The sequence below is a fragment of the Lissotriton helveticus genome, chromosome 2_2, assembly GCF_964261635.1.
Source record: "Lissotriton helveticus chromosome 2_2, aLisHel1.1, whole genome shotgun sequence".
In the NCBI taxonomy this organism is placed as follows: Eukaryota; Metazoa; Chordata; class Amphibia; order Caudata; family Salamandridae; genus Lissotriton; species Lissotriton helveticus.
Genome location: NC_136060.1, coordinates 20,112,800 through 20,136,206, shown reverse-complemented (window position 1 = coordinate 20,136,206; position 23,407 = coordinate 20,112,800). Strand labels below are relative to the sequence as shown.

At 42.7% G+C, this 23,407-nt stretch overlaps 1 protein-coding gene across 1 annotated transcript in view; it reads right to left on the bottom strand.

Annotated features, from left to right (window-relative positions):
* The window catches only part of WWC2 (WW and C2 domain containing 2), a 1,026,812-nt gene that overhangs the window by 450,893 nt on the left and 552,512 nt on the right, over positions 1–23,407 (bottom strand). The window contains exon 5 of the mRNA XM_078677991.1: positions 8,969–9,048. Within this exon, the coding sequence (XP_078534117.1) occupies positions 8,969–9,048 (80 nt within the window). The remainder of the gene's footprint in view (positions 1–8,968; positions 9,049–23,407) is intronic.

Here is a 23,407-nt window from a genome sequence, read left to right as displayed (position 1 = left end):
ACATTGTTTGTTTCGATTTCTGGTGTATTTTCTCTGTCATACCACATAATAAAACATTTTTAATTTGTCATTTAGCATTTTTGAGTGTTTAATTTCTTTGCTTCCTTAATAACTTCCAAGAACTCTGTTGACAAGTGTCCAAACGTTGTTTATTTATGAGTAATGCTTCTAGGTGGAGTCTGAAAAGATCTGGGCGGCAGACTCTTCCCTGTAATGATGTTAATAAGTCCACTTTGTTTGGGATGCTTATAGGTGTGAATACCGTGTTTGTCATGTCAACTTAGGCGCTCTAAGGGTAATTGTCGTTTTTGCCTGTAATTGCTAATTACACTTAGAATCAACGGTATCAGTGTGAAAGTGTAAACAAATGTTCCATATCATTTAATCGAGAGAACAATGGCCTTGGGCTTAAGGTGCAGTTACTTGTAGGTAATGTTTAGGCATTTTGCATTTTCCATTGTTGCAATCAGATTTCTGTCTAGTTTGCCCCATTATACAGACATCAGGTCTAATACTTTGTTTCTTGGTTTAGTTTGCACAGATATGAAACCACCACTTGTGTGATTATTTTAGGTGCTTCTGTTTTTCTCTCATTGCAGGTGGACTGCAACCAGACATGTTGTTGTTGGTAGCCCTAATTCATATTTCCTTGCCTAATTTTGAAAGTGGACATGGTTTCATTTGCCGTTTGTTGATATAGAACATTGTTGCGGTGCTGTCCGTTTATATATGCACAGCATTCCTCTCTATTTGTGAATGAAAAGCTTTCAAGGATAGAAATAACTTTTTAGTCCTATAAGCTTCAAGTGCTTAACTACCTCCTTTTGTGTCCACTATCCCCTGTTATGTAGGTTGTCCATGTGTGCACCCCAACCTCTGTGTTCTGCATCCAGGGTGATTGTCATAGTGGGGATTGATTCCATTGACTGCCTGCCCTTTGCCACAGGTTAATGTGGCAATCATTTTCATTTGCTGCACAATGAGCATTAAATAGTTTAAACCCCTCTTTGACTATGACCACTGATTCATAATCAACCCTAACGGGCACATGCATAGATTTGTCAACAGGATACCTGGAATACAGGATGCCATCATTCTGTGCAACTTCCCCAGCATCCTGTCAGCGAATGAGACTTATGGTTTAGGTGAACTTGTTCTTGTAGCACCAGAATTATCTTTTGAGTTTCAAAGGCCAACAGCTACAACTATCCATATTGCTATTGTTCCTTTTGATACAGATGTTACCTTTAAATTGTAGCATGTGAAATCACTGATGCTTTCTTATTTAGTTGGTTGTGAGTAATACATAACTGTTCTCCTAATGCTAAGCATGTCTAGTGCTTTTTCAGCTTGTGTTTTTGGTTGTCGAAAAAATGCAGGTAGGTGGATAGATGGATTAACGTGCAACAAAGACACAATTTTGACTATAAATTTAGGATTGGTTTTCATTATAACTCTGTCTTTATAGTTTGTAAGTATGATTCCCAGATTCTTAAAGCTTGAATTTCACTTGCTCTTTGTAAGGAAATGATTTCTAGGAGAAACTCTCTTTGTAATATAAGGTATTTAACATAGCCTAGGGCACTGGTTCAACAAGTGTAGTCCAGTTAAAACTAAAATGAGATTTGACATCATTGTGGAGTAGCTAATTTAGCCTCCCAAAATGACTTTTACCCAAAGAAATGAGGTGAAGATATTTGCACGTTGAAAGCGAACCTTTGATGTTTTTGTTTTCACACTTTGGGCAGACTTTCCCTTTATCTCTTATTCCATCTTCACCCTCGTCCATTCCCTTCTCACTCGCCCTCTCCTCCTTCTCTCTCTACTTGTCTCGCCTGGAGTACACATGATCTCTACCCTGACAGCGGAGTCTGAGCATTTTGTCCGACGCCCGGTGGAGCTGCTCTGTTCAGCTATAGAGGAGATCGGCCTTGGTTCATCCCCTGATAGTCACCTGCCCAACCGGACCTTGGGCACAGTTTCTCCCCTTCTCCCTGTCTCGCCCACACCCCCCCCTTATCGTATTTCTGGCGCTCTGCTTTCTCTTCGTCGCCTTTCTTTCCAGCTTTTGTACCGATGCCCATTGGAGCTTCCTAGAAAGCTATTGAGGAGACTGGCTTTGGATTATCTCCCTGGCCATCTCCTACCCACTCGGTCTTTGGGCTAACTTTCCCTTTATCTCTTTTCCGTCTTCCCCTCATCCTCTCCCTTCTCACTCCACTTCCCCCCTTTCCCTCTCTATTTGTCTCTCCGGTCATTGGACACAGTTCTTCCTCGTCTCCCTGCTATGGCTCCTTCCTCCCCTCCTTTCCTATAAATTCTCTCAACCTCGTTGTTTGTTTACTGTACCTTACTACGCTATTGTAACTGATGTAATTTGTAAGGCAATGTTTCTCTGTTATAGCGCTTTGATACCTACGGGTCTAGCCAGCGCTTTATAATCCTTTTGATGTACCTTCTAATGCAACGTTCCCCTGGTTATGTGCTCTGATACCTCCGGGTCTAGATAGCGCTATATAACCTTCGCAAATCAAATAAACTAAAAACAGTTTTTTCCTGAACGCTGAGACCTGAGCAACATGACTGATGACCGGTGGAGCTGCTTGACAGCTAATGAGGATATTGGCACTGGTTTCCCCCTTGACCGTCACCTACCCAGCTGGACATTGGGCATTGTTCCTCCTCGTCTCTTCGCTATTACTCCTTCCTCCTTCGAATTATTGAAACATTGTTTATGTGTACTGTACCTTACTGTGCTCTTGTATCTGATGTAACTTGTAACGCAACGATCCTAAATGTAAAGCGCTCTTATACCCTCTTGGGTCAAGTTCGCGCTATATAAAATTTTTAAAATAAAAATAAATCTCCGAAGCGGTTGAAATTAGTTCCCCTTTATGAGCTAGTCAATTAGAAATGGTTACACATGAATCATGCGTGTCTGAGATGTGACACCACCACTGCTAATCATTTTGTGAACTATCTTGCAGACTTTATCCCAAAGGGTAAAACATTGAAGTGATAATGTTTGCCCCATCACAAAGCAGAAATATTTGTGATGGTCCTTGCTCAGTGGAACATGAAAAGATGCATCTTGAAGGTCCCTGTTTGTTAGATAATCTCACTGCTCCAGCATTGAGATTACTTTTTGTAGTGCTGTAAAGACTTAGGTTCAGAAAGGGTCTAAAGGTTAAGTCTTGTTTTGGAATCAAGAAATAAGTGGAGTAAACCTCCATACTGCGTTCTTCTCTTGGTACTCTATAGCATTTTTGGATAACATGACGTAAAGTCCCTAATGTCTGACACTATCATATGTAGGCCTCACTCATCTTAGTCCATGAAGGTCGACATCTTTATTAACTTAGACATTGTACACTACCATATTCCTTCAATTATGCAGAATCATTGTCATGTCTACCTTTCAATGCAGATGGTGCCAGACCTTATCTTTCTAGGAATTGTGATGTCGTAAAGTTCTCTGATTAATAACATAGATAGCCCATCTAACTTCAAGGTCAAATGTCTACCCTTCACACTGTCAAGGTTAATTAAGAACACATACAGACGTATAACTAAAATAATTTAGTCTTAATAGATGTCCTTGTGTCTTATATGTCCCTATGGAAATGATCTATGTCAGACACTACTAAACTAATGCCGGAAATTTCAAATTCTGATAAGATTTAGTATACAAGGAATGCTACATGACCACTTGTCAGGAGAGGTCCTTTGCCCAGATTATCATCTGAGATTCAGTCAAAAGACAGTCTAACCTGCTGCCAGCACGCTTCGTTTGTCGCAGATGTCACGCCTGAAGTTGATAACGCCAAGTCCTAGAGGAAGACAGACTGACTGTTACCGCAGCGATTGTTTGCCCCTCACAGGGAACACTGTCTTCATGCCTCCACTGATAAAGACAGCATTTGCTGTTAACAAGGTATGCAGTGCATGTCTTCCCCTAAGAAACTCTAGACTGCAAGTTACTCTACATTCCATAGAATAGCGCATAGAGGTAGAATTTACGATGCTAGGATTCAGATGACATTTTAACAATGTTCTGCTTAGTGCAGTGTGTGTGTAAATCTATGATTAACTAAATTGGTTTGTTACTTTTCCCACATGTCCCTGATCCCTTTGTAGGATTGTTAGTAACTCTAAAGCAATATTTTTATGCAGTGGTTAATTTGTGAAAAAATAAGTGCGGAGGTCCTCGTCAGGAGGCAGCTCGCACTAGCCCATTGCTCCTATTAGAACCTCCTATAACAGAACCAACGACTAACCATGAAACCCTACAAGTGGAGTCTCGGCGTAGGCTTAACATTCTGTGATTCTGGGCAAATCACCTAAACTCCCAGTGTCTTCCAGAAATGAATGTGTCCTTACCTGGTGCTCATGAAAAGTGACCTTTAGGTTTAGTTCATGCTATAAGCACCGGTCTTGACAATTAAGTGCCGGTGCCAAGCACCCAAAACCACCGGCTCAAATTAAGCACTGCTTTTAGGGCAATTACATATTGCATTGGATACTGCAGGCCTACTTTAACCTGCCTTTCACATTAGTCGTGGTGATTTGAACCAAGTTCACCTGTGGCACCCGTGGGTGAGAAAGCACCCCTTGTAGAATTACGCCAAAGTCGTAACTTACACAGAAAACAGTTATTATATATGAAGAAGGAGAATGTCTTTGTGGGAATTTTTGTTTTTAACAATTGCTTTTTGGTGGTACATTTATTATTATGTTGTGCACCCATTTGTTTGTCATGATTTAATGCCATTTATGCAGAAAACCACTTATTCTTACATGGACTGGAGTGTTGTGATCAGAGGTGTTCTGCATGGGCTTGTTCTTTTGGCCCTTGCATCTATGGGCTTGGGCTTTCCCTCTGCACCAAAGGTAGTGTTGTCTTGGCTAAGCAGATATCATAGAAAGATGGATGGCTGACTGGCTTCCTGCAGGTTGGGATTTATCAATACATAACTGTTAGACCTGGCACCATTGGTGTGGGTTTCCCCTCTATTTTTGCCTTTGCCTCTTGTGTGTTGGACTTCGTTTTTGCTGGTCTAGATGCTTTGGGCACTTTGCCACTGCTGTTCAGTGCCAAAGTGCAAGTGCTCCCTTTGTAAAGTATTGCTATGGATTAGTGATTCCCTGTTTGGCATATTTGATTTACTAGTCAGTCCCTAATACAATGCACTGCGTGTGCCCAGGGCCTGTAAATCAAATGCTGCTAGTGGGTTTGCAGCACTGACTGTGCCATCCACATAAGCAGCCTGTAAATGTAACTCAGGCCTGCCATTGCAAAGCCCGTGGGCAGCCTAGGACTGCCATGTCGACTTGGCAAGTGCAACCACTTGCCAGGCCCTAACCTTCCCTTTTCTTACATGTGAGTCACCCCTAAGGTAGGCCCAAGGTACCCCTGTGGGCAGGGTGCAGTGCATGTAAAAGGTAAGACATGCCCTGGTGTGTGTGGCATGTCCGGATAGTCAAATACTGCCAAATTCGTTTTTCACTATTGCAAGGCTACATGTTCCCATAGGATAGAATGGGGAGTTTGCTTATAACATCTTATAAACATAACTACCCCTAGGAACAAGGTAGGAAAATAACGTTTAGTATACATGAACTCAGAATGTTAAAATGCATCTTTAAGTGAAGGTGATTTTTACATTCTGTGTTTGAAAATACCACTGTTAGAAAGTAGGTATTTTCTTGCTTAGCCATCCAGTGTGCCTCTGCTAGGATGTCTATTGACTGTCTGGCTTTCGAGTGGCAGGGGCTGGAGAGGAGCACTGGCTCCAGAGAGTCTGGATGAGTCAGGGCTGGGCTGAATAGACCTGGACTGCATTTAGAGTAGGGGGAGGAGATTTGCTTTCACCTGAATGGGCCTGGTCTTCCTGACACAATGCTTTCTCCACCTCCTGCCAGGAAGCTGCACCAGAGAGAACAGAACTGGTTTTGACTGAGCACGGGGCTTCCCTGCCACCAGAGAACAAAGGATTTTGCTGTATAAAAAGAGGGGCCCAGACACCAGACTTTTAGGTCACTTCCGGGAAATCAAGAGGAGCCTTTGCCAAGGAGAAGAGCTAGAGAAACTGGAGGAGGGGTACTGCCCCTTTGCTGTGTGCTGACTGGGGTTGGCCTGCGGTGGCTGTTTCTGCCAAGGAAAGGAGAAGGACTTTGCTGTGTGCTGTGTCCCCTGCTTGAGGAAGATCTTGTGGCTTGAAGTGGAGCTTGCCCCCTGTTCATGAGGTCTCAGGAACATCAAAGACCTCACCAAGCTTCTGGGCACCGTCTCTGCAACCGCTGTTTTCAGTTATCTGGAGAAGGAAAGGGTAACCGACCCGGACATCGAGTCCGTCGCAGGATTCCGTGTCCTGAAGGCACCATAGAGAGCACCGCCTCATTTTGCAAAGCAATCATGGTCTTACTGATTCCGTCAACGAGCCGCTGCTTGACCATGTCCTGTGGGCATCGCACTCCGCACCGCTTCGCTACACGCTGCACTGATGTCATCAACTCCATCACTGTCCGACTCGATCATCGACCAGCGCCGTCGCCGCATCATGACCTGCCAGCACCGCATCGAGCACAGTCTCACCCTGCAACGTAAGCCTTGGTCTCACCAACCCCTTCAATGAGCCGCTGCCTGCACCGAGCCGTGAAGACACCGCATGTTGCAACGCTTCCATTTCACATCGCAACTGCAACGGCTCGTACCATTGTGTCAGCTGCAACAATAAAAGGTACTGCCTCCAAGTCTGTCGACACTTTAGCGAACCCGTATTGACACAGGTGTCTGCAATTGTTAGACAATTTAAAGGTTATTTTGCACAGTAACTATTTTTTAAGAGTATTGCAAGTTGGATTTTAGTCGTTTTTGGTCTTGTTGGTGTAGAATAGTTTGCTTATTTTTCTGAACTGGTGTGGTGTCCCTTTGTAGTGTTTTCACTGTGTTGCCATATGCATGCACAAATGCTTTACACACTGCCTCTAAGATAAGCCTGTCTGCTTGTGCCAAGCTAGCAAGGGGGTGAGCAGGGGTTATTTTAGAAGTGTATCCCCGTTTCCCTGACTAGGAAGAAGGGTCCCTACTTGGACAAAGGTGCAAACCTCTGCCAACTATGCCTGGTCCTCCCCTTGCCAACTATGCCTGGTCCTCCCCTTGATCTGCTCAATCGTTCCCTCGCCACCGGCTCTGTCCCCGATGCTTTTTAAAAAGCGGTGGTAGTACCCATCTTAAAAAAACCTGGATCTGATCCCACGGTCTTGGGGAACTTTCGTCCCATTTCTCTTCTTCCCTACTTGGGCAAGGTACTGGAGACCTACGTCACCCGCTGCCTTAGCATATTCATCGAGAAATCTCATTTTCTTGATGACCAGCAGGCAGGCTTCAGACCTGCCCATTCTACGGAGGCAGTGGTAGTGGCAGTGATGGACGCTCTTAGACAGGGGCAGATAAGAACTTGAACCAGGCCCTGGTATTGTTAGATCTCTCAGCCGCTTTCGACACGGTCGATCACGACATCTTGATCGACCGTGTCAGAAATGCTGGCGTCCAGGGCCCTGCCCTGTCTTGGATCGGATCCTTTCTCCAACATCGCTCTCAATCAGTCCACCTGTCCTCCTTCTCTGCCCCCTCTGTTTCACTTTCCTGTGGTGTCCCCCAGGGCTCTGCCCTGTCCCCCCTCTTATTCAACTTATATATGCAGCCTCTCCTTGTCTCTCTTCGTCACTCCCCCGTTACTGTTTTCAACTATGCAGATGATCTTCAACTCATTTTCCCCATCGATTCCTCTCCCTCCTCTTGTTCCAATTTCCAAACCATAATGCTCACCATCTACGAGTGGATGAATTTCAGCCAGTTGAAACTTAATCCTAGCAAGACCGAGCTGGTATTGATCGAGGGACCTTCGATTTCCTGGAGTCCCAACTTTTGGCCTTCGGCCCTCGGCCCCTCCCCTCGTCCTGTTAACACTGTAAAAAGTCTTGGTGTTATCATCTCCCGCGACCTCTCAATGAGGCCCCAAATCAACGCGGTTACCTCGGCCTGTTTTTACCATCTTCGAAGAATTGGGAAAATCCGAAGATATCTTTCCCCGGAGGCTCTCATTCTAGTTATTATGGCCCTGGTTACCTCACGTATCGATTATGCCAACTGTCTATACGTGGGGATCCCCGCATACCACCTTCATCGGCTCCAATTGGTGCAAAACCAGGCTGCCAGATTGGTCTTCCAGCAGCCGAAATACCAACACGTTACACCTTTGTTGGAAAGACTCCACTGGCTCCCGGTAGCATACCGTTGCATTTTTAAAATGGGCTGCACTGTCTCCAAGACTTTGTCTACTTTAGTTCCTGCTTTTATTTCCCTTAGTCTCCACCCTCACGTTCCGTCGCGACTCTTAAGGTCATCTGCCCTAAACCTCCTCACTACCCCCAGGTTCAAACGCAAGAAACACGGCGGCTCCAGTTTCTCTTTTCTTGCCCCTTCCACTTGGAACTCCTTTCCTCTCCCCATCCGCCTTGCCCCGGACTACACCTCCTTCCGCAAACTTCTGAAAACCCACCTCTTTCGCCTTGCCTATGACTAACCGCTCACTCCTGTGCCCTCCCCCCGCTGTCCTGTCCTGAGCGCCATGAAACCAATTGGTGAACGTGCGCGTTATAAACATCTTCAACATAACATAACATAACATAACAACTAGAGACCCCCATTTCTAACAATAACCTATACACATGATTTACCAATGCACAAACTATAACCTATGCATTCAAGCACAGTTACTGATTTAGTTAGTCACCCCAACACAGACCTGTGATTTCATATAGAAAACAATAAATGACGATATAGTGACAATAATTCTGCTTGCACACGTCAATCATATGTTATATCAAAGACAAACAACTGTAATGTATTCGTTACAGTTTTCCATGTTCTAGGAATTTTTTTGTGCAGTTTTCTGAAACTTACCTTTGCAAAGTTTCGAACCCTTGTTCTTTGTAAAGTAATTCTTGCTTCATTTGATTGAGTTCTCTTTTTAACTTCTTGACCTATTGAGGGAGAATTAGGTGAATGCTAGATTGTTCAATTACTTCAACACATTAATCCTCATATCACTTTTAGTTACAGTTTAATATCTTCAAAAAGGAAAATTGCTCCCACTTTAGTGAATGCTAAAAGTGTGCAGATTTAAAAAACAATGGACAGAATCATTAATAACTGATATGGTAACCATGCATGTACCAACAGAGTATGGGTAATGTCACAGTCGCTGCCTTAATTCAGGAAGGACCTCAAGACCTGGCTCTTCAACTGAAACGCATATCCATCTTCCCAAGCACTTCCGCACCTTGAGACCCTTAAGGGTGAGTAGTTACGCTTTACAAGAAACCTGATTGACTGATTAATTGATTGGTGTCAACTAGAAAAAGTGAGTATTAGGCTCTGTTAATTGGGATACGTGCAGTAATTCGTATTACTGCACCTATCGTAATTATGAGTTTTTGATAAATATTAGTCGGTCAAACATGGCAATAATTTCCTGTATTTAACAAACTGGGAGATTTTGGTAAAGTAAGCCCCAAAATCTGCATGTTATTTTTTTTAAACTTTTAAGTGGGTGGTATTTTTTGCACCCAATAAATTCCGACTTGGTGGAGGCGTATGTTATGTGTGATAAATATCACACCAATTAAAGGGTTCCTTGTAATAAGGGGCTTACAGACTCCCAGAGGTGTTGGAATCTCCACAAACCAATTAAATCTGTCAGAATAAATTTCGAGAATGTGGAGAATTCCATAGAAATGGCTCCTCTCGTCAGGTACACCTCCGATGATTTACATCTTATAGAATACAAGGCAGTTAAATGTGATGCCAACTAAACCAGTCGTAACTGAGCCTCTAAAAATGAGGCTCATTCTATGCCAAAGCAATCAATTCAAATTGGCAGTTCAACAAGGCAACTGAACCTGAGTAATATGGGAGTAGTAATGCTCGGATTGGGCAACATACCTTGCCCTTTAGCACACAAGGTCTGTAGTATACATAATTCCCTTAATACAAGTTCAACAATGAGGGTTTCCTAATGATTTTAGACTACAAACCTACAAGTGTATTCACCTCTTCATGTCACTCATTATCCTCTCAATCTCAGCCACTAATCAATATCACTTTTGTAATATGTGTTGGGAAAAGAGTTGCTTTCATTTAGTATTAGGCACATTAAGGCCCTCATTACAAGTTAAGAACTAAGGGCCAGATGTAGGTCGCCCTATACCGGTCGGTAACGGACGAAATTACCGAATTTCGGCTGTTACCGACCGGTATTAGCCTTTTCAGATGTAGGGGCTTAATGTTAGGATTCGGTAATTTACCGAATCGGTAATTTAAGGAATCTGTAAATTCCGAATCCTTAAATACCGCTTCGGTAAATCACTGAATCCTTAATGTAGGGAGCACTCAAGTGAGTGCTTTTCCCATTTTAGGATTCGTTATTTACCACCAACTACAAGTTGGTAGTAAATATCGAAAACCCCAAAATAAGCAATTTTTTGCAAATTATTACAGTGCCATGTGGCAGACATACATGCCCTTAGGGCATGTATGTCTGCCACATGTGCACCCGTACTCTATTCAGGGGTGCAACAGGATGTCAAAGTGACACTCTGCCACCTTTCAATGTGTTCCCCCTTTTACCGAATCTGTATTTACCGATTCGTTAATTACCATTCATTCCTATGGGTCTCCAGGCCCATAGGAATGAATGGGAATTTACCGAATCTTACCGATTCGGGAATACTTACCGAATAAATACCTACATCCCATTTACCGATTCTAAAATACTGAATCGGTAAAATTCGGTATTTTAGAATTGGTAAATCTTCATTACCTACATCTGGCCCTAAATTCCAACCCGTCTACAAACATACATCTAGCACAGTCATAGTAGTTATGAGTTATGTGATAATTATCACACCCGCATCATTTTCCTTCAATAAATTATGCCAGATCAAACCTGCTGAAGTTTAATTAGCTGGAGAATATGAGCTTTGGTACTTGAAATTAAGGCATGCATTTGAAGTCTACAGGGAGTAGAGAGATACTCTCCATGATTTTAATCCACTTGAATCTCATCTCACCAAGGAAACAATGGGAGGAAATGACATCTCCTACGTGTGAAAAACATGGGTGATTAACGTTTCAGGCCCTCTGATAAAATGAAGGTAGAGGTGGGAGGAGGATCTTGGAAATCTGGAAGGGGAGAACTGGGTCAGGGCTAAGATGGCAGCTAGGAAACTGGCTATCTTGACCCAGCTGAAGCTGATTGACGTTAAGCATTTTTGCTGAATATACTATACCCCGGCTAAACTGTGGAAAATGGGAAGAGGTGGAGGATGTGAGTGCATCAGATGCAGGTTAGCTAGAGGTACATTGATACGTGTGATTAAAGAATGCCCAATCATCGAACAATATTGGTCAGCAGTACTCGATAAATGTACTGGTGGGGTGGGGATCTCGATAAAACACAACTTAAACTGGCGATAGTGGGAGTGTCTGCAAGATGAGATGGGCACCGGGGTCAGAAAATACGGATAGGTATTGGATGCACACTGGCTAAACAGGACTTAGGGAGCCACTGTAGGTCAAAGGAGGTTCCCCCTTCTCTAAGTGGTTAAGAGGGATGGATTAATGCTCCATTGCTAGAAGTCGGTCTATAATTCCAGGGGGTGTCCCCATAAGCATGCAAATATAGGGGGGACCCTGGTGGGATTACCTTAACTGTTTATGCGAGGTCAAAATATAGCTGATTACATTCCAAGTGTATAGCAACTGTCTGTGCTTTCAGGCGTAGTTTAAGCCTGGGGAGAAAGACACGTGGTATAAAATTGAGCTGTTGTGTATTGGTTATAAGCAATTTGGTATGTAAAACTCAAAATCACAACAAAAAAGCCTTTTAAAAAAAAAAGGAAACCCGCTGAAATTTATTAGGAGGAAAAGGCTTGGAAAAAAGCAAAACATGCGGAATATGGTGTGCTAAAAACCAGTTCTGCATGCTATACCTCATTTTCTTGGTGAAAACGCAAAGAATGAAACATTTAGCAAAAGTGGTAACTATATTGACCCAGGATAATGGTTTAGATACACCACACCCTATTCCAACCAAATTGTAATGAGTTTGACTTTGATTCCAAGGAGATCGCAACTTTTATGTTTTCTCTTCTATGTAAAGCGCTCTGATACCTCTGGGTCTAGCAAGCGCTATATAAAACTCCAAAAATAAATTAAGAAATAAATAAATAATTCAATTCCAATCCCTGCACTACAGGAAGTTTGTGCACAGATCAAAATTCTGAATTCGCAGATTTCCCCTCAAAGATTTCATGAGGTAAAACATGGCAGTAATCAGGGGAAAGGGCAAGCAAAAGGGAAGAACAGGCACATAATGGTTACATAAATATGGAATCCCTCACTGTGCCTGATTCCGAGTTAGGGAACCTGGAATACGAGGTACTTCTCATACCTGGTAAATATCCTACCCCAAGGTATCAATATTTTCCGCTTGCTGTAAATACTCAACCCTGCTTCACTCTACTGGGAATCAGGGCCTCAGAGGATACATGCCTATTAAGAAAGTTTTAAGGTCACAGAGTAACACAGGCTGAACCAATAGGCAGCAAATAAGAGCTTCTGATGTAGACTGAGGTCGGAAAGAGATTCTTTCAAGCTCTGCTTAATCTGCACCAGGTCAGCTTTTGACACCTTTGATTATTCCATCTTGCTGTTGTGTTTAGCCATGGTGTCCAGGTTCTTAGTAAGAGGGAATGATGGTTAGCCTCTTTTGTGCAGAACCAACATTTGCTTGTGTGCAGCCATTGCTAACAAGCCTCAACCTAACCTGTCACTCCAGGGCTGAAGCAGAGACAGGCATTGTCACCCACTCTTCAGTTTCTAAAGGACTCTTATTTACACTCTACTGTTACCACTGTGCATTAAATGTCATAATTAGAACAAACAGATAACTATGGCGACCAACTTTTATTAATCTTAAACATACCAAAAAGACTCAGAATTAAAGAAGGAAAATATATTGCCATCCTGTCGGTAGCATCGAGTACTTAGGACAAGTACAGCCTATGGGGGAGGATTCAAGTGAAGGATTGAAGTGCCTTTCTGAAAAGGGAAACCATATTTCAAATAATTTCAAGGTCGTTCTTTTTCTGAAAGGTATGTCCCGGTGTAGTTGGCTTGCTCAGCCTTCTAGCCACGAATGCATGTTTAATCTGGTACAGGATTTAATTTTCAGTGGATTACCTTTTCTCCGACCGTCACACCTCTTGAGACAAATGAGTATTCACAATGACACAAGTGCCCCTCCCCCCCCCCCCCCCAGTAACAGGGATATTCTACATCAGAGGGTGCTTCTGTGAGCTGTTTAAACTGTATTTACTGGGGCCTGTGCACTTCGTTTTTTGTCCAGCAGGGGGAGTAAAGTTTTATTCAAACAGTATTGTTAGATTTCGAGTTAGTGAAGCCTTTTCCTGTAGAAGTCCAAAGTGTGGATTGAGCCTGTCTGTCTCCTAGGAGATTCTGAACAGGAGAAGCAACTTCCAACTCCCTGGCCAGCAAACCTTGTCTGAGGTCGCTGGGAGCTTATATGGTCTGCTAGATGTTGGCACATGTGTACACTGATTGGTGGTTGTATCTGGTGTTTCTATTGGGTTAGGGTTAATGTCCTCATTGGTTGGGTATTTGAGGGTTCTGATTGGTTTCTGGGTCTGTGATTCAATCATTGTAGGGTTGGGACTAGGGCTAGGGTTAGGATTTCTATTGGAAGTAGGGACTAGGGCTACCTGTACCATTGGCTGCTTGGACTTGGGTTGGGACTACTGGTAGGGCTAAGGCCTTTATTGGACGTAGAGATCAGGGTTTTTGAACTGATTGGGTGCTTGAACTAGGGCTAAGATTGGCAGTAAGGTCCTGGTCTCCTATTGGTTCTAGATTTTAGGGCTAGTGTTGTGATTGGATAGTGTTAGGGCTAGGGTTCCTATTGGCTGAAGGGGTCACCTGATTACTAGGGCTACACGAGGCCAGGGTTAGTGCATCTCAGCCCGGGCATCGAGGCTAAGGGCGGAGAGGACAAGGGTAGTTGCCTGTTTGAGCCTGTTCGGGACTAGGGCCAGGAATGCTGCCCTTTTTCTCATTTCTCTTCCTACTGCTAAGACCTAAAAAAAAAACAACAAAAAACACGTTCCCTCTTTTATCCCTCCACTATCCTTTTCAATCAAAATTAACAGACTAACATGTTCACTTCCCAAATTCCATATTCAACTATACTAATATACTGCCCAAATAACTGAATAACATATCTACTACTCAAATGACATCATATTTACACTATACTAATTTTAAACACAAATCCTTCATGGGTTCTGGAGTGGCGTGCTACTCGTCAGAAAAGCACTTCAACACCCATCAGGGGTAACAAGTGCTATGTGAATACTAATCTTTCTTCCCCTTTTATCCCTCCGTTATCCTTCTCACTCCAAGTAACAGACTAATATCCACCACTGAAATTACCTCATATTTCACCATATTAATTCACCACTAATCCTTTATAGGCTTCCAGAATAGCGTGCGTCAACAAGCGATAAATAAATACAAACCTTTGTCCTCCTCTATCCTTCTGCTATCATTTCATATCCAAATAACTGACTAACCTATCCACCACATAAAATGTACTTGCATGTTTCACTATACTAATTCAACACTAATCCTCTATGGGTCCCGGAGTACTGGCCGAAAAAGCGCTTCAACGCCTCGTCAGGGGTAGTAAGCGCTATATAAATGCAATTACAATACAATCTATTTTCACCATTTCCTGAGCGACAGCTACCGTGCCCCATCTGCGTGGGGCACTGGGGACACTGCACCACTGATAGATACGCCTCTGAGCACACCACATATGTACTGTTTTTGCAAGCTTTATAATTACCACTCCACATCAGAGGTTTTTGATTCTTGCAGTTCGAGCGATAACATAATTCTGTACTGGCCCTGCACCACTACATCCATCACTGGCAATCAGACAAAGAGATTTAAGTTACGAGATCTAGACATGTCTTTTTGACTGTTAATTCGGCATCTGCTGCCAAAGCACTGCTGCCTCACTGTCGTCATGAAAGTAGCCTGATTGACGCCACCCTGGTTCACATGTATATCTTTTTCATTTCTGATATGTCTATATTCGAAGGGTCCATCATTCCAGGTTCAATTTGAAATTCTCTAAACCAAATAGTCACCTTCACATTGGCACTGCTATTTTAGTACTCCAAATAATGTATTTTCCATTTTCGCCAATCTAACTTTTCGGAGGAGAATTCATTTTTAAATCAATATATGTGCACGTGTTGATAATGTGTCTAAAACTAGATACTTAAACAAAGAAGGGGGAGAAGGAGGTTAAACCAGACCAGGTCGGCCTCCAGTCTGTGTACGAAATACAGGGACCTTATGTCAAAGGTCCAGAGACCTGGTGGGTGTATTTATGGTTACTGCTTACTGAGTCAGTGTGTACCAAAAAATATATGTAAGAAAGAAAAATTTCTTTCTAGAGTCCCCTCACTCACCGGGGTTGCCCCACGGTGACATGCTTCATCATTGGGGCCATCCCAGTTCTCTACGAAAAGGGGCGTGCTGCGACAAGGCGACTACGCTGGAGCACTGGTTTGTGAGATGACTATGTGTGGTGCAAGTGTGATAATGGTGGAGTGGGTGTGGGATTAAAAATACCGTGCTAGTGGGCCTCAACAATTTATTTCGCTCCTAGTGTGGTATAAAAAAGTTAAAAAGGGGTAACACTGTATTCTAACTTTTACTGAGCTAGATCAGTGTTAAGGTCAACATGTTTCAAGCTCCCCCAAGCTTTTCTTCAGGACCATACAGGGTCCAGCCCTGTATTGCCACTCCTGTTTCCAAATGAAAAAAGTGTTGCTAAAAAATATATTTTACAATGAACGCTGTTGTTAATAAAACATGCGTGCTGTACATACGTTTTGTATTTCACTGCGTTTTATAAAAGAGTGTATGGTTACACCCCATGGTCTTAGGCAAGGGCAGGAACGCCTCGTGGAAACATTGTTCCTATCGGCAGACCCGCTCGGTACTACCTGGTTGCTTCCTCACCCGACCGCATACTGACAGGGGTGTAACCATACACTCTTTTATAAAACGCAGTGAAATACAAAACGTATGTACAGCACGCATGTTTTATTAACAACAGCGTTCATTGTAAAATATATTTTTTAGCAACACTTTTTTCATTTGGAAACAGGAGTGGCAATACAGGGCTGGACCCTGTATGGTCCTGAAGAAAAGCTTGGGGGAGCTTGAAACATGTTGACCTTAACACTGATCTAGCTCAGTAAAAGTTAGAATACAGTGTTACCCCTTTTTAACTTTTTTATACCACACTAGGAGCGAAATAAATTGTTGAGGCCCACTAGCACGGTATTTTTAATCCCACACCCACTCCACCATTATCACACTTGCACCACACATAGTCATCTCACAAACCAGTGCTCCAGCGTAGTCGCCTTGTCGCAGCACGCCCCTTTTCGTAGAGAACTGGGATGGCCCCAATGATGAAGCATGTCACCGTGGGGCAACCCCGGTGAGTGAGGGGACTCTAGAAAGAAATTTTTCTTTCTTACATATATTTTTTGGTACACACTGACTCAGTAAGCAGTAACCATAAATACACCCACCAGGTCTCTGGACCTAAAACTAGATACTGAAATTAAATTAAATTAAAAAGTCCTGGGATCAACACTCAATGGCCACAGCTGTGTTGTGAAGGATATTTTATGAGGGGCTGTGTTACTAACATTAGGACCCTTAGTCCAGTCTGTCCAATCCAGATATGGCAGAATGTTTCACACCATGCCTTCAGTCAGTCCAGGCACCAGCTCTTACACACCTTGGAGGGGGGCACACCTCCATCCTTTCGTAACATACACCACAAGTACATACACTCTGATCCACCCACAGGCTATCAGGCACACAAACCTAGACCCTGACCAGACAAACTGCCACGCAGCACTTAGGACTCAAGGCCCTCTTCACAGAAGACGCCATGCCTGGAAACAACAATCCGCCTCCAGAATGAAGGAAAACAAGATTATTGGAAACCACAGAACCCCTTCAATCACCAAGTAATCGAACATGTTTGACCATCCAAACCAAATGCACAGGACAACTGTAGCATATCCCCACAACTAATGGTCAACGCAACACCACTGACATTGTTGTAAACGTATCTAGGACCCTATTTAAATATTCCCGATTTATGCCCTTATGTGGTTATAATAAATCATATCCTTATATAGGCATAAGAATCGTATCCATATTTAGTCATAGCCAATACAGTCCAAATACGGCAAGGCTACTACCATAGACTCCTAGAAAGCACAACACGTTCTTAAACAAACCAAGCCTCCAGCAGCCCGGGAATTCCCCTTGCTTCTGTATTGATTTGTCCTAGAACTTCTGGAGTCCTAAAAAGAACTGCGAGTTCTTAGTGACGTCTTATGTCCAACCTTACGTCAAACTCGGCACCTTCCAGGTATAAATATACCAACAGCTGCCCTAGCAAAACACACAGTGGTTTGGAGCAGATCAGCTATCTACCTGCCCGACGCCCTGCTGTGGCAAGTGCCGAAGGAAGCCGACCCTCCCATTGACGCACTGAGAGAGACGCTGTCTTTTCTCCTGCCGAGAAATCCAGCTCCCTTGCGGGTTGCTGGGAGATCGAGTCCTGAGAAAGAGATACAAGACCTCCTTCATTCTATAACCAAGGTACGGAGCTGATTAGATCCTTAGAGAATTCTTGATTCAGATTCTTGGGAAAAACTATCTTAACTTAAACTGCAGCTCACTTACTCCTTCCCACGTACTAGGCTTAGGTTAGGTACACCGGGTAGGCGTATCTTAGAAGCACCAGTTGAGTACGTTTAGTCATGGTTTTATCTATGTATATATTTTATCTATTTTAAACACCGTATGGCTTAGAAACCATACCATGCTTTTACAGTATTATTTTATAATACTCCATTTACTGTACGCACTTTACTTTATAACAAGTATTGCAATTGTGGCAACTCACTTGTCTTGCATGAGAAAGAAGACTGTTCAATAAATAACCTCTTTTATTGAAAACGCCCGTCTCTCTATTTCTCTGCGCTTCTGGTGAAACTAGGCATGCACGATTGACTGAGTGAAATAGTTATCTATTGTTTCCGCGACTCTGGAGATATACTCCTTATTCTGGAGGGAGCAAAGTTGTCATGTTTATGCGGTTGTCAGAAACTAATCCCTTCTTGTCTATTCAGGAAAGTTAACACCTTGTTGTTTACTCGAGAAAGTTTCTAGTGACCTCTGAGCTAGCTGGCATTCATAAATTAAGTCTAACATATTCAATAGAGACCTAGTCGACCTCAGTCCTACGTCTAAACTATTGTTTATGTTATTCCAATGCACAGAGCCTATTGGGAATATAGGAACTACACTACATGGCGCCCAACGTTTGGTAAGGCGATAATTTAACGCTAGATACTAGAGTAACTCAGTCGTGCTTTTCACACAGACCCCTTTTTTCCCGTAAATACTCCAATAGACGTCTGGAGTGGGTGAAAGGTTAATATCCGCCAAAACTTAGTGGGAAGAGATTCCTATGTATTAGGCTTTGGTTTAGTCAACGTTGAAGGCTACAGTCCAAAATATTGTGCACCTAATCTTTGTTTCCTTGAAACTTGCTCTGCAAACTTTCTGTCAGCAAAATGTCAGAAGGTGAAGAGGAAAGAGAAAGAGAAGCGTTAGCAGCTCAACTTTTAGCAGAAGACACAAGTCTCCGGCAAGATGGCCCGGATGCTATAATCATCCCAGTCAATGTAAGGAAGAGTGTAACTTACAAACTTATAAATAAAGGAGTATCACCAAGAGGTGGTACAGTCATATTTGTGGTAGATGCCCATGAATATCGGCAGACAGATGTATTCTATTCCTGGATACATTTTCCAGCAGCACATGCTGTGACACGCGATTTTCACTACTACAAAATAGGTGAATCTCCAATGGAATACGTTCCTTTTGAGGACATTGAAATTCCACTAACATACCAAGAGCACCAGCTCTGGTTTAATGGCGCCCTAAAACATCAAAATCACTTCACCAGGCTCGGTCCACTAGGTAGACCAGAAGCCACATGGCCGGTTCTAGCCGGCTATACACCACATCCTGACATTGAAAAAATGTCAAGCGGAGAACTTATAGTTCAGCTAAAACAACTAATTAAAATACATAGACAATTGGTCTAATATGTCATGCGGAGTTTAACAGTCCAACCAGCAATAAGAATTCCACAGCACACCCCTCACCAGGGGAAAACAAATAAAATTACACCACAGACTATACAATCAGTCATTGGCAAATTACCCGCAAAACTGGAACAAATTCCATTCTGGTTAGCTCAAAAAATTACTCAGAAAGAGGCAGTATTTCCTGATACTACACCTCATGACAAACACAGAATTCTGACCATCTGTCTTCCAATGGGGATCGCACCACATGTGGAGGACTGTGACACTTGGGGCACAGTCTTTGCTCAACATACACAAAAACACATGGTGTTCCGTCTATGGCGGTTATACCAGACTTATTAAGACAGATTCAAAATGAATATGGTCCAGAGCCTGCTTTAAATCTAGGTATGACATTACTGAAAGACTTTAAGCAAGTCTCGGCTATACTATTAGCCAACATAAAAGGAGAAGCAGCATCCGCCAAAAATTGAAAGAAACAGATATAGCAGAACAACCTTTTGAACTTGCCAGAATAATTGAAAAATCCTATGAAGAATTAGGTAGAGATAGTTTGGGTGGGAAACCACTAAAACCACAACTAACTGAAAATCCTGAAAAGAGCTTTATTAAAAATAATCTCATTACACCAAAAAAGAAGTGGGAGGGTAATAAACAAACCACTCCCAGAGAAAAACAATTCCAGTCCAGAGGAAGGTCTCCCCAACGGAGAAATAGATCTCCAGAACAGGGGGGGGGGGCAAGTCTCCACAACGGGAGCCCTCTGAAAAAAGATACAACATTAGAAATAGGGATAATTTAAGAAAACCTGACAGATATCAAGATAATGATACACGTCCCTCTCGATCTTTTCAGACTTCCTCACAGAAATCAGAAAGAAGAAGACGGTCAGAACATAAAGAAGAGCGCATCAAGTCCAAAGACAAGGAACCTGCTCATCAAAGTAAAAAATTACAATTTCCCAAAAAGAAGGTAGCCAGTATTAAAATAAAACATGCCGAGGATTCTGAGGACACAACTGAAGAACGGAGAATGGGCCCAGACAATGCTAGACAGCGCAGCAGAAGTGACCATAGCTCGCAAGATCCTGATGAATCTTCTAGAGACAGTGGACACGAATGAATACATTCAGGTGGAAACTGCAGACACCAGAGTTAGTGTGCCCCATAAATTATATGAAATAACATTACGTATAGAAGAGGACAAAACTAGGAAAATAAAAGGGAGAACCTATCTAAAGGCTATGATATCCTGCTAGCAGAGAAAGACTGGCCACCAGAGTTTGTCAGGGAGTGCCCACATGGCGAAGAAATGATTATGCCTGCCTTCTCAAATCACATTCCAATTCATAAAAAATACACATATGCTAGAAAATGGGCAGTGGCCCAAGCCCCTGCATTATATAAAAAATATGTAGGATGGGATGAGGATTTTCCTCACCATAAAATTCAGTTAAAAAATCAACCTACTGCACAGAGGCAGTATCCTGTTAAGCAAGAAGCTAAAAACAAGTCAGGAGATCTTAGATCAACTTGAATATCAGGGGGTGATTGAAACATGCACCTCACAAATGAACAATCCTTTGTTTCCGGTCTACAAGCCAGACGATTCATATCGTCTAGTTTTGGACTACAGACACCTAAACTCCTGCTGCAAAACATTTGCAGTACAAAACTCACACAGTGCAGCACTAATGAATAACATCGTGCGCAAAAAATATAAAACGACATTAGATATTTCAAATGGTTTCTTTTGTCAAAACATAGCACCAGAAAGCAGGTATTTGACCACCTCAAGTATGGGGGCCCATAGGCAATTATGTCGTCTCCCCCAGGGATTCAAGAACAGCCAAGGATTATTTTCAGCCAGGGTAACAGAATTACTACAAATGTATGATGATGAGGCATTATCTTATGTCAATGACATCTATCTTCCAGACGATGACCTGGAGACACACTTGAAAAGAGTGAACACCATTATACTTGGGTTCCCATCTGAAGGGTACAAATTCAACTTTAAAAAGTCACGAATTGCCCACCTAACTGTCCTATTTTTAGGATATGAATTATCAAGTGAAGGCAAAAGCCTAGCAGACAACTTCTTAGAGAAGTGTGCAGTACTCCAAGCTCCAAAGACGCTGAAAAACTTACAATCAATTCTAGGTTTCCTGAATTTCGGAAGAACTTACATTCTAAACTATGCAGAGAGGGTTAAACCTCTCTACGAATTAATAAAACCTGATTTCAAACCAATCAATTGGACTCAGAAACACTCAAAAATTTTAAGATCAATACAAACAGATATGTTAACTAAAACAAAACTGCAAACACGCGCAAATGAACGCAACCTTGTAATCGAGTCATCCCAGGAAGATGCGGATTTACGTACCTAACCTCTAATGAGGGAGAAACGGTACCAATAGCTTATAAATCACACTTGTACACACAAGCTGAAATGAAATTCAGTTCTACTGAAAAAAATTCTGACTGCGGTTCAAACTGCTGTAGCAAAAGAAAGAGCGCTAGCTCAAGGGAAGAGCATATCTGTTTTAACAACAGTATCAGCCCTTGAGGCAGTAACAAGACCAAGCATTCCGAATGCTAAAGCTTTAGATCCAAAATGGATACAATGGGAAAATTCTCTTGCTGCAACAGACGTGAAACATGCATTTGATCCGAAAATCAAAAAACTAGAAGATCTGGAATACGAACATGAATGTCCTCTGTCAATCGAAATTCTGCCTCTCGAACAGTACACCTATGTAGTCTACACGGACAGATTTGCACAACACTACGTTGTGGAAAAACAAGTTTACAATGCAGCTTGTGCGATTGTTAAAGGTCGCTGGCGCTTAGGTAAATTCAGACTGATGGTCACTAAAACTGAATCACTCCGAAACTGTACAGCTCAGCGAGCTGAAATAAGATCTTTAAAGATGGCGCTTGAGAATGCCGATGGCGAATTCCCCACACTAATAGTGTGCAATTCGTATTATTGCGTCCAGTCTTACAACAAATACTTGCAGAACTGGGTTCAAAACGGTTTCAAAGATGCCAAAGGTGGCACAATCAAGCATAAAAAACTTTGGGAACAAGTAGTTCTTTTACAGAAAGAACTACGAAAGACTCACGTGATACATACGCAGAGTCTTCAACGTGATGGCGTTCACGTTGCAGGAAATTCATTGGCTAGCAGAGCCAGAACGTCAGCGGTTCAACCGGCTTCCGTAACTACAAAAAAGCGTTCTAAAAAACAAATAGATGGGGAAACCATGCTGGAGGTAAAAGCCTCATTAAAAGGCGACTATGCAGCATTACCTCTCAACTATCCATTCGACAATACATACATAATTGATGCGAACTCCGTTCCTTTTGCTCGAATCCCTGGAGTGGGGGACAGAGTAATTCCAAACACGAACCGTAGGGCTTACTTGATTCAAGAAGCACACATGGGAATGGGTCTGAGGCATCAAGAGATCTTGAAATCTCTAATAGAATTACAATCACAATACTGGTGGCCGGGGATGAGCGTGCAAATTTATAACTTTGCAATGGATTGTCAGGACTGCAACAGAGATCGCAGTTGTGAACCGGACCAGACACCAGCCCAGACACCTCTATTAGACAGCATTAAGCTATCTACACGCAGACATCCAGACGGAAAAATGCGATCCTATAATTATTAAGACGAGATTCATTTGGATGTGGCCCCAGCGCTCGGCTGACGCCAGAACTGTTATAAAATATTTGCGAGTGTTTATCGGCACATACGCAATTGGCATGCTACATCCTGACCAGGGTCCTGCGTTTAGCTCTCGAGCTTAAAAGGAGGCCATGGCCAGCTTGGGCATTGCATTGCGGTACTCTGGTCCATTCCATCCCGAGGGAAATGCGGTAGTGGAGAGAAAAAAACGTGACATAAAGGAATCTATACCAGCAAGGGTATTAGGTTCGGGTGACGTGTGGGTCAAACATCTAACAAGTGTCCAACGTAGTCTTAATAATCTGCCAAGAAATTCTCTGGGGGAATCACTCCG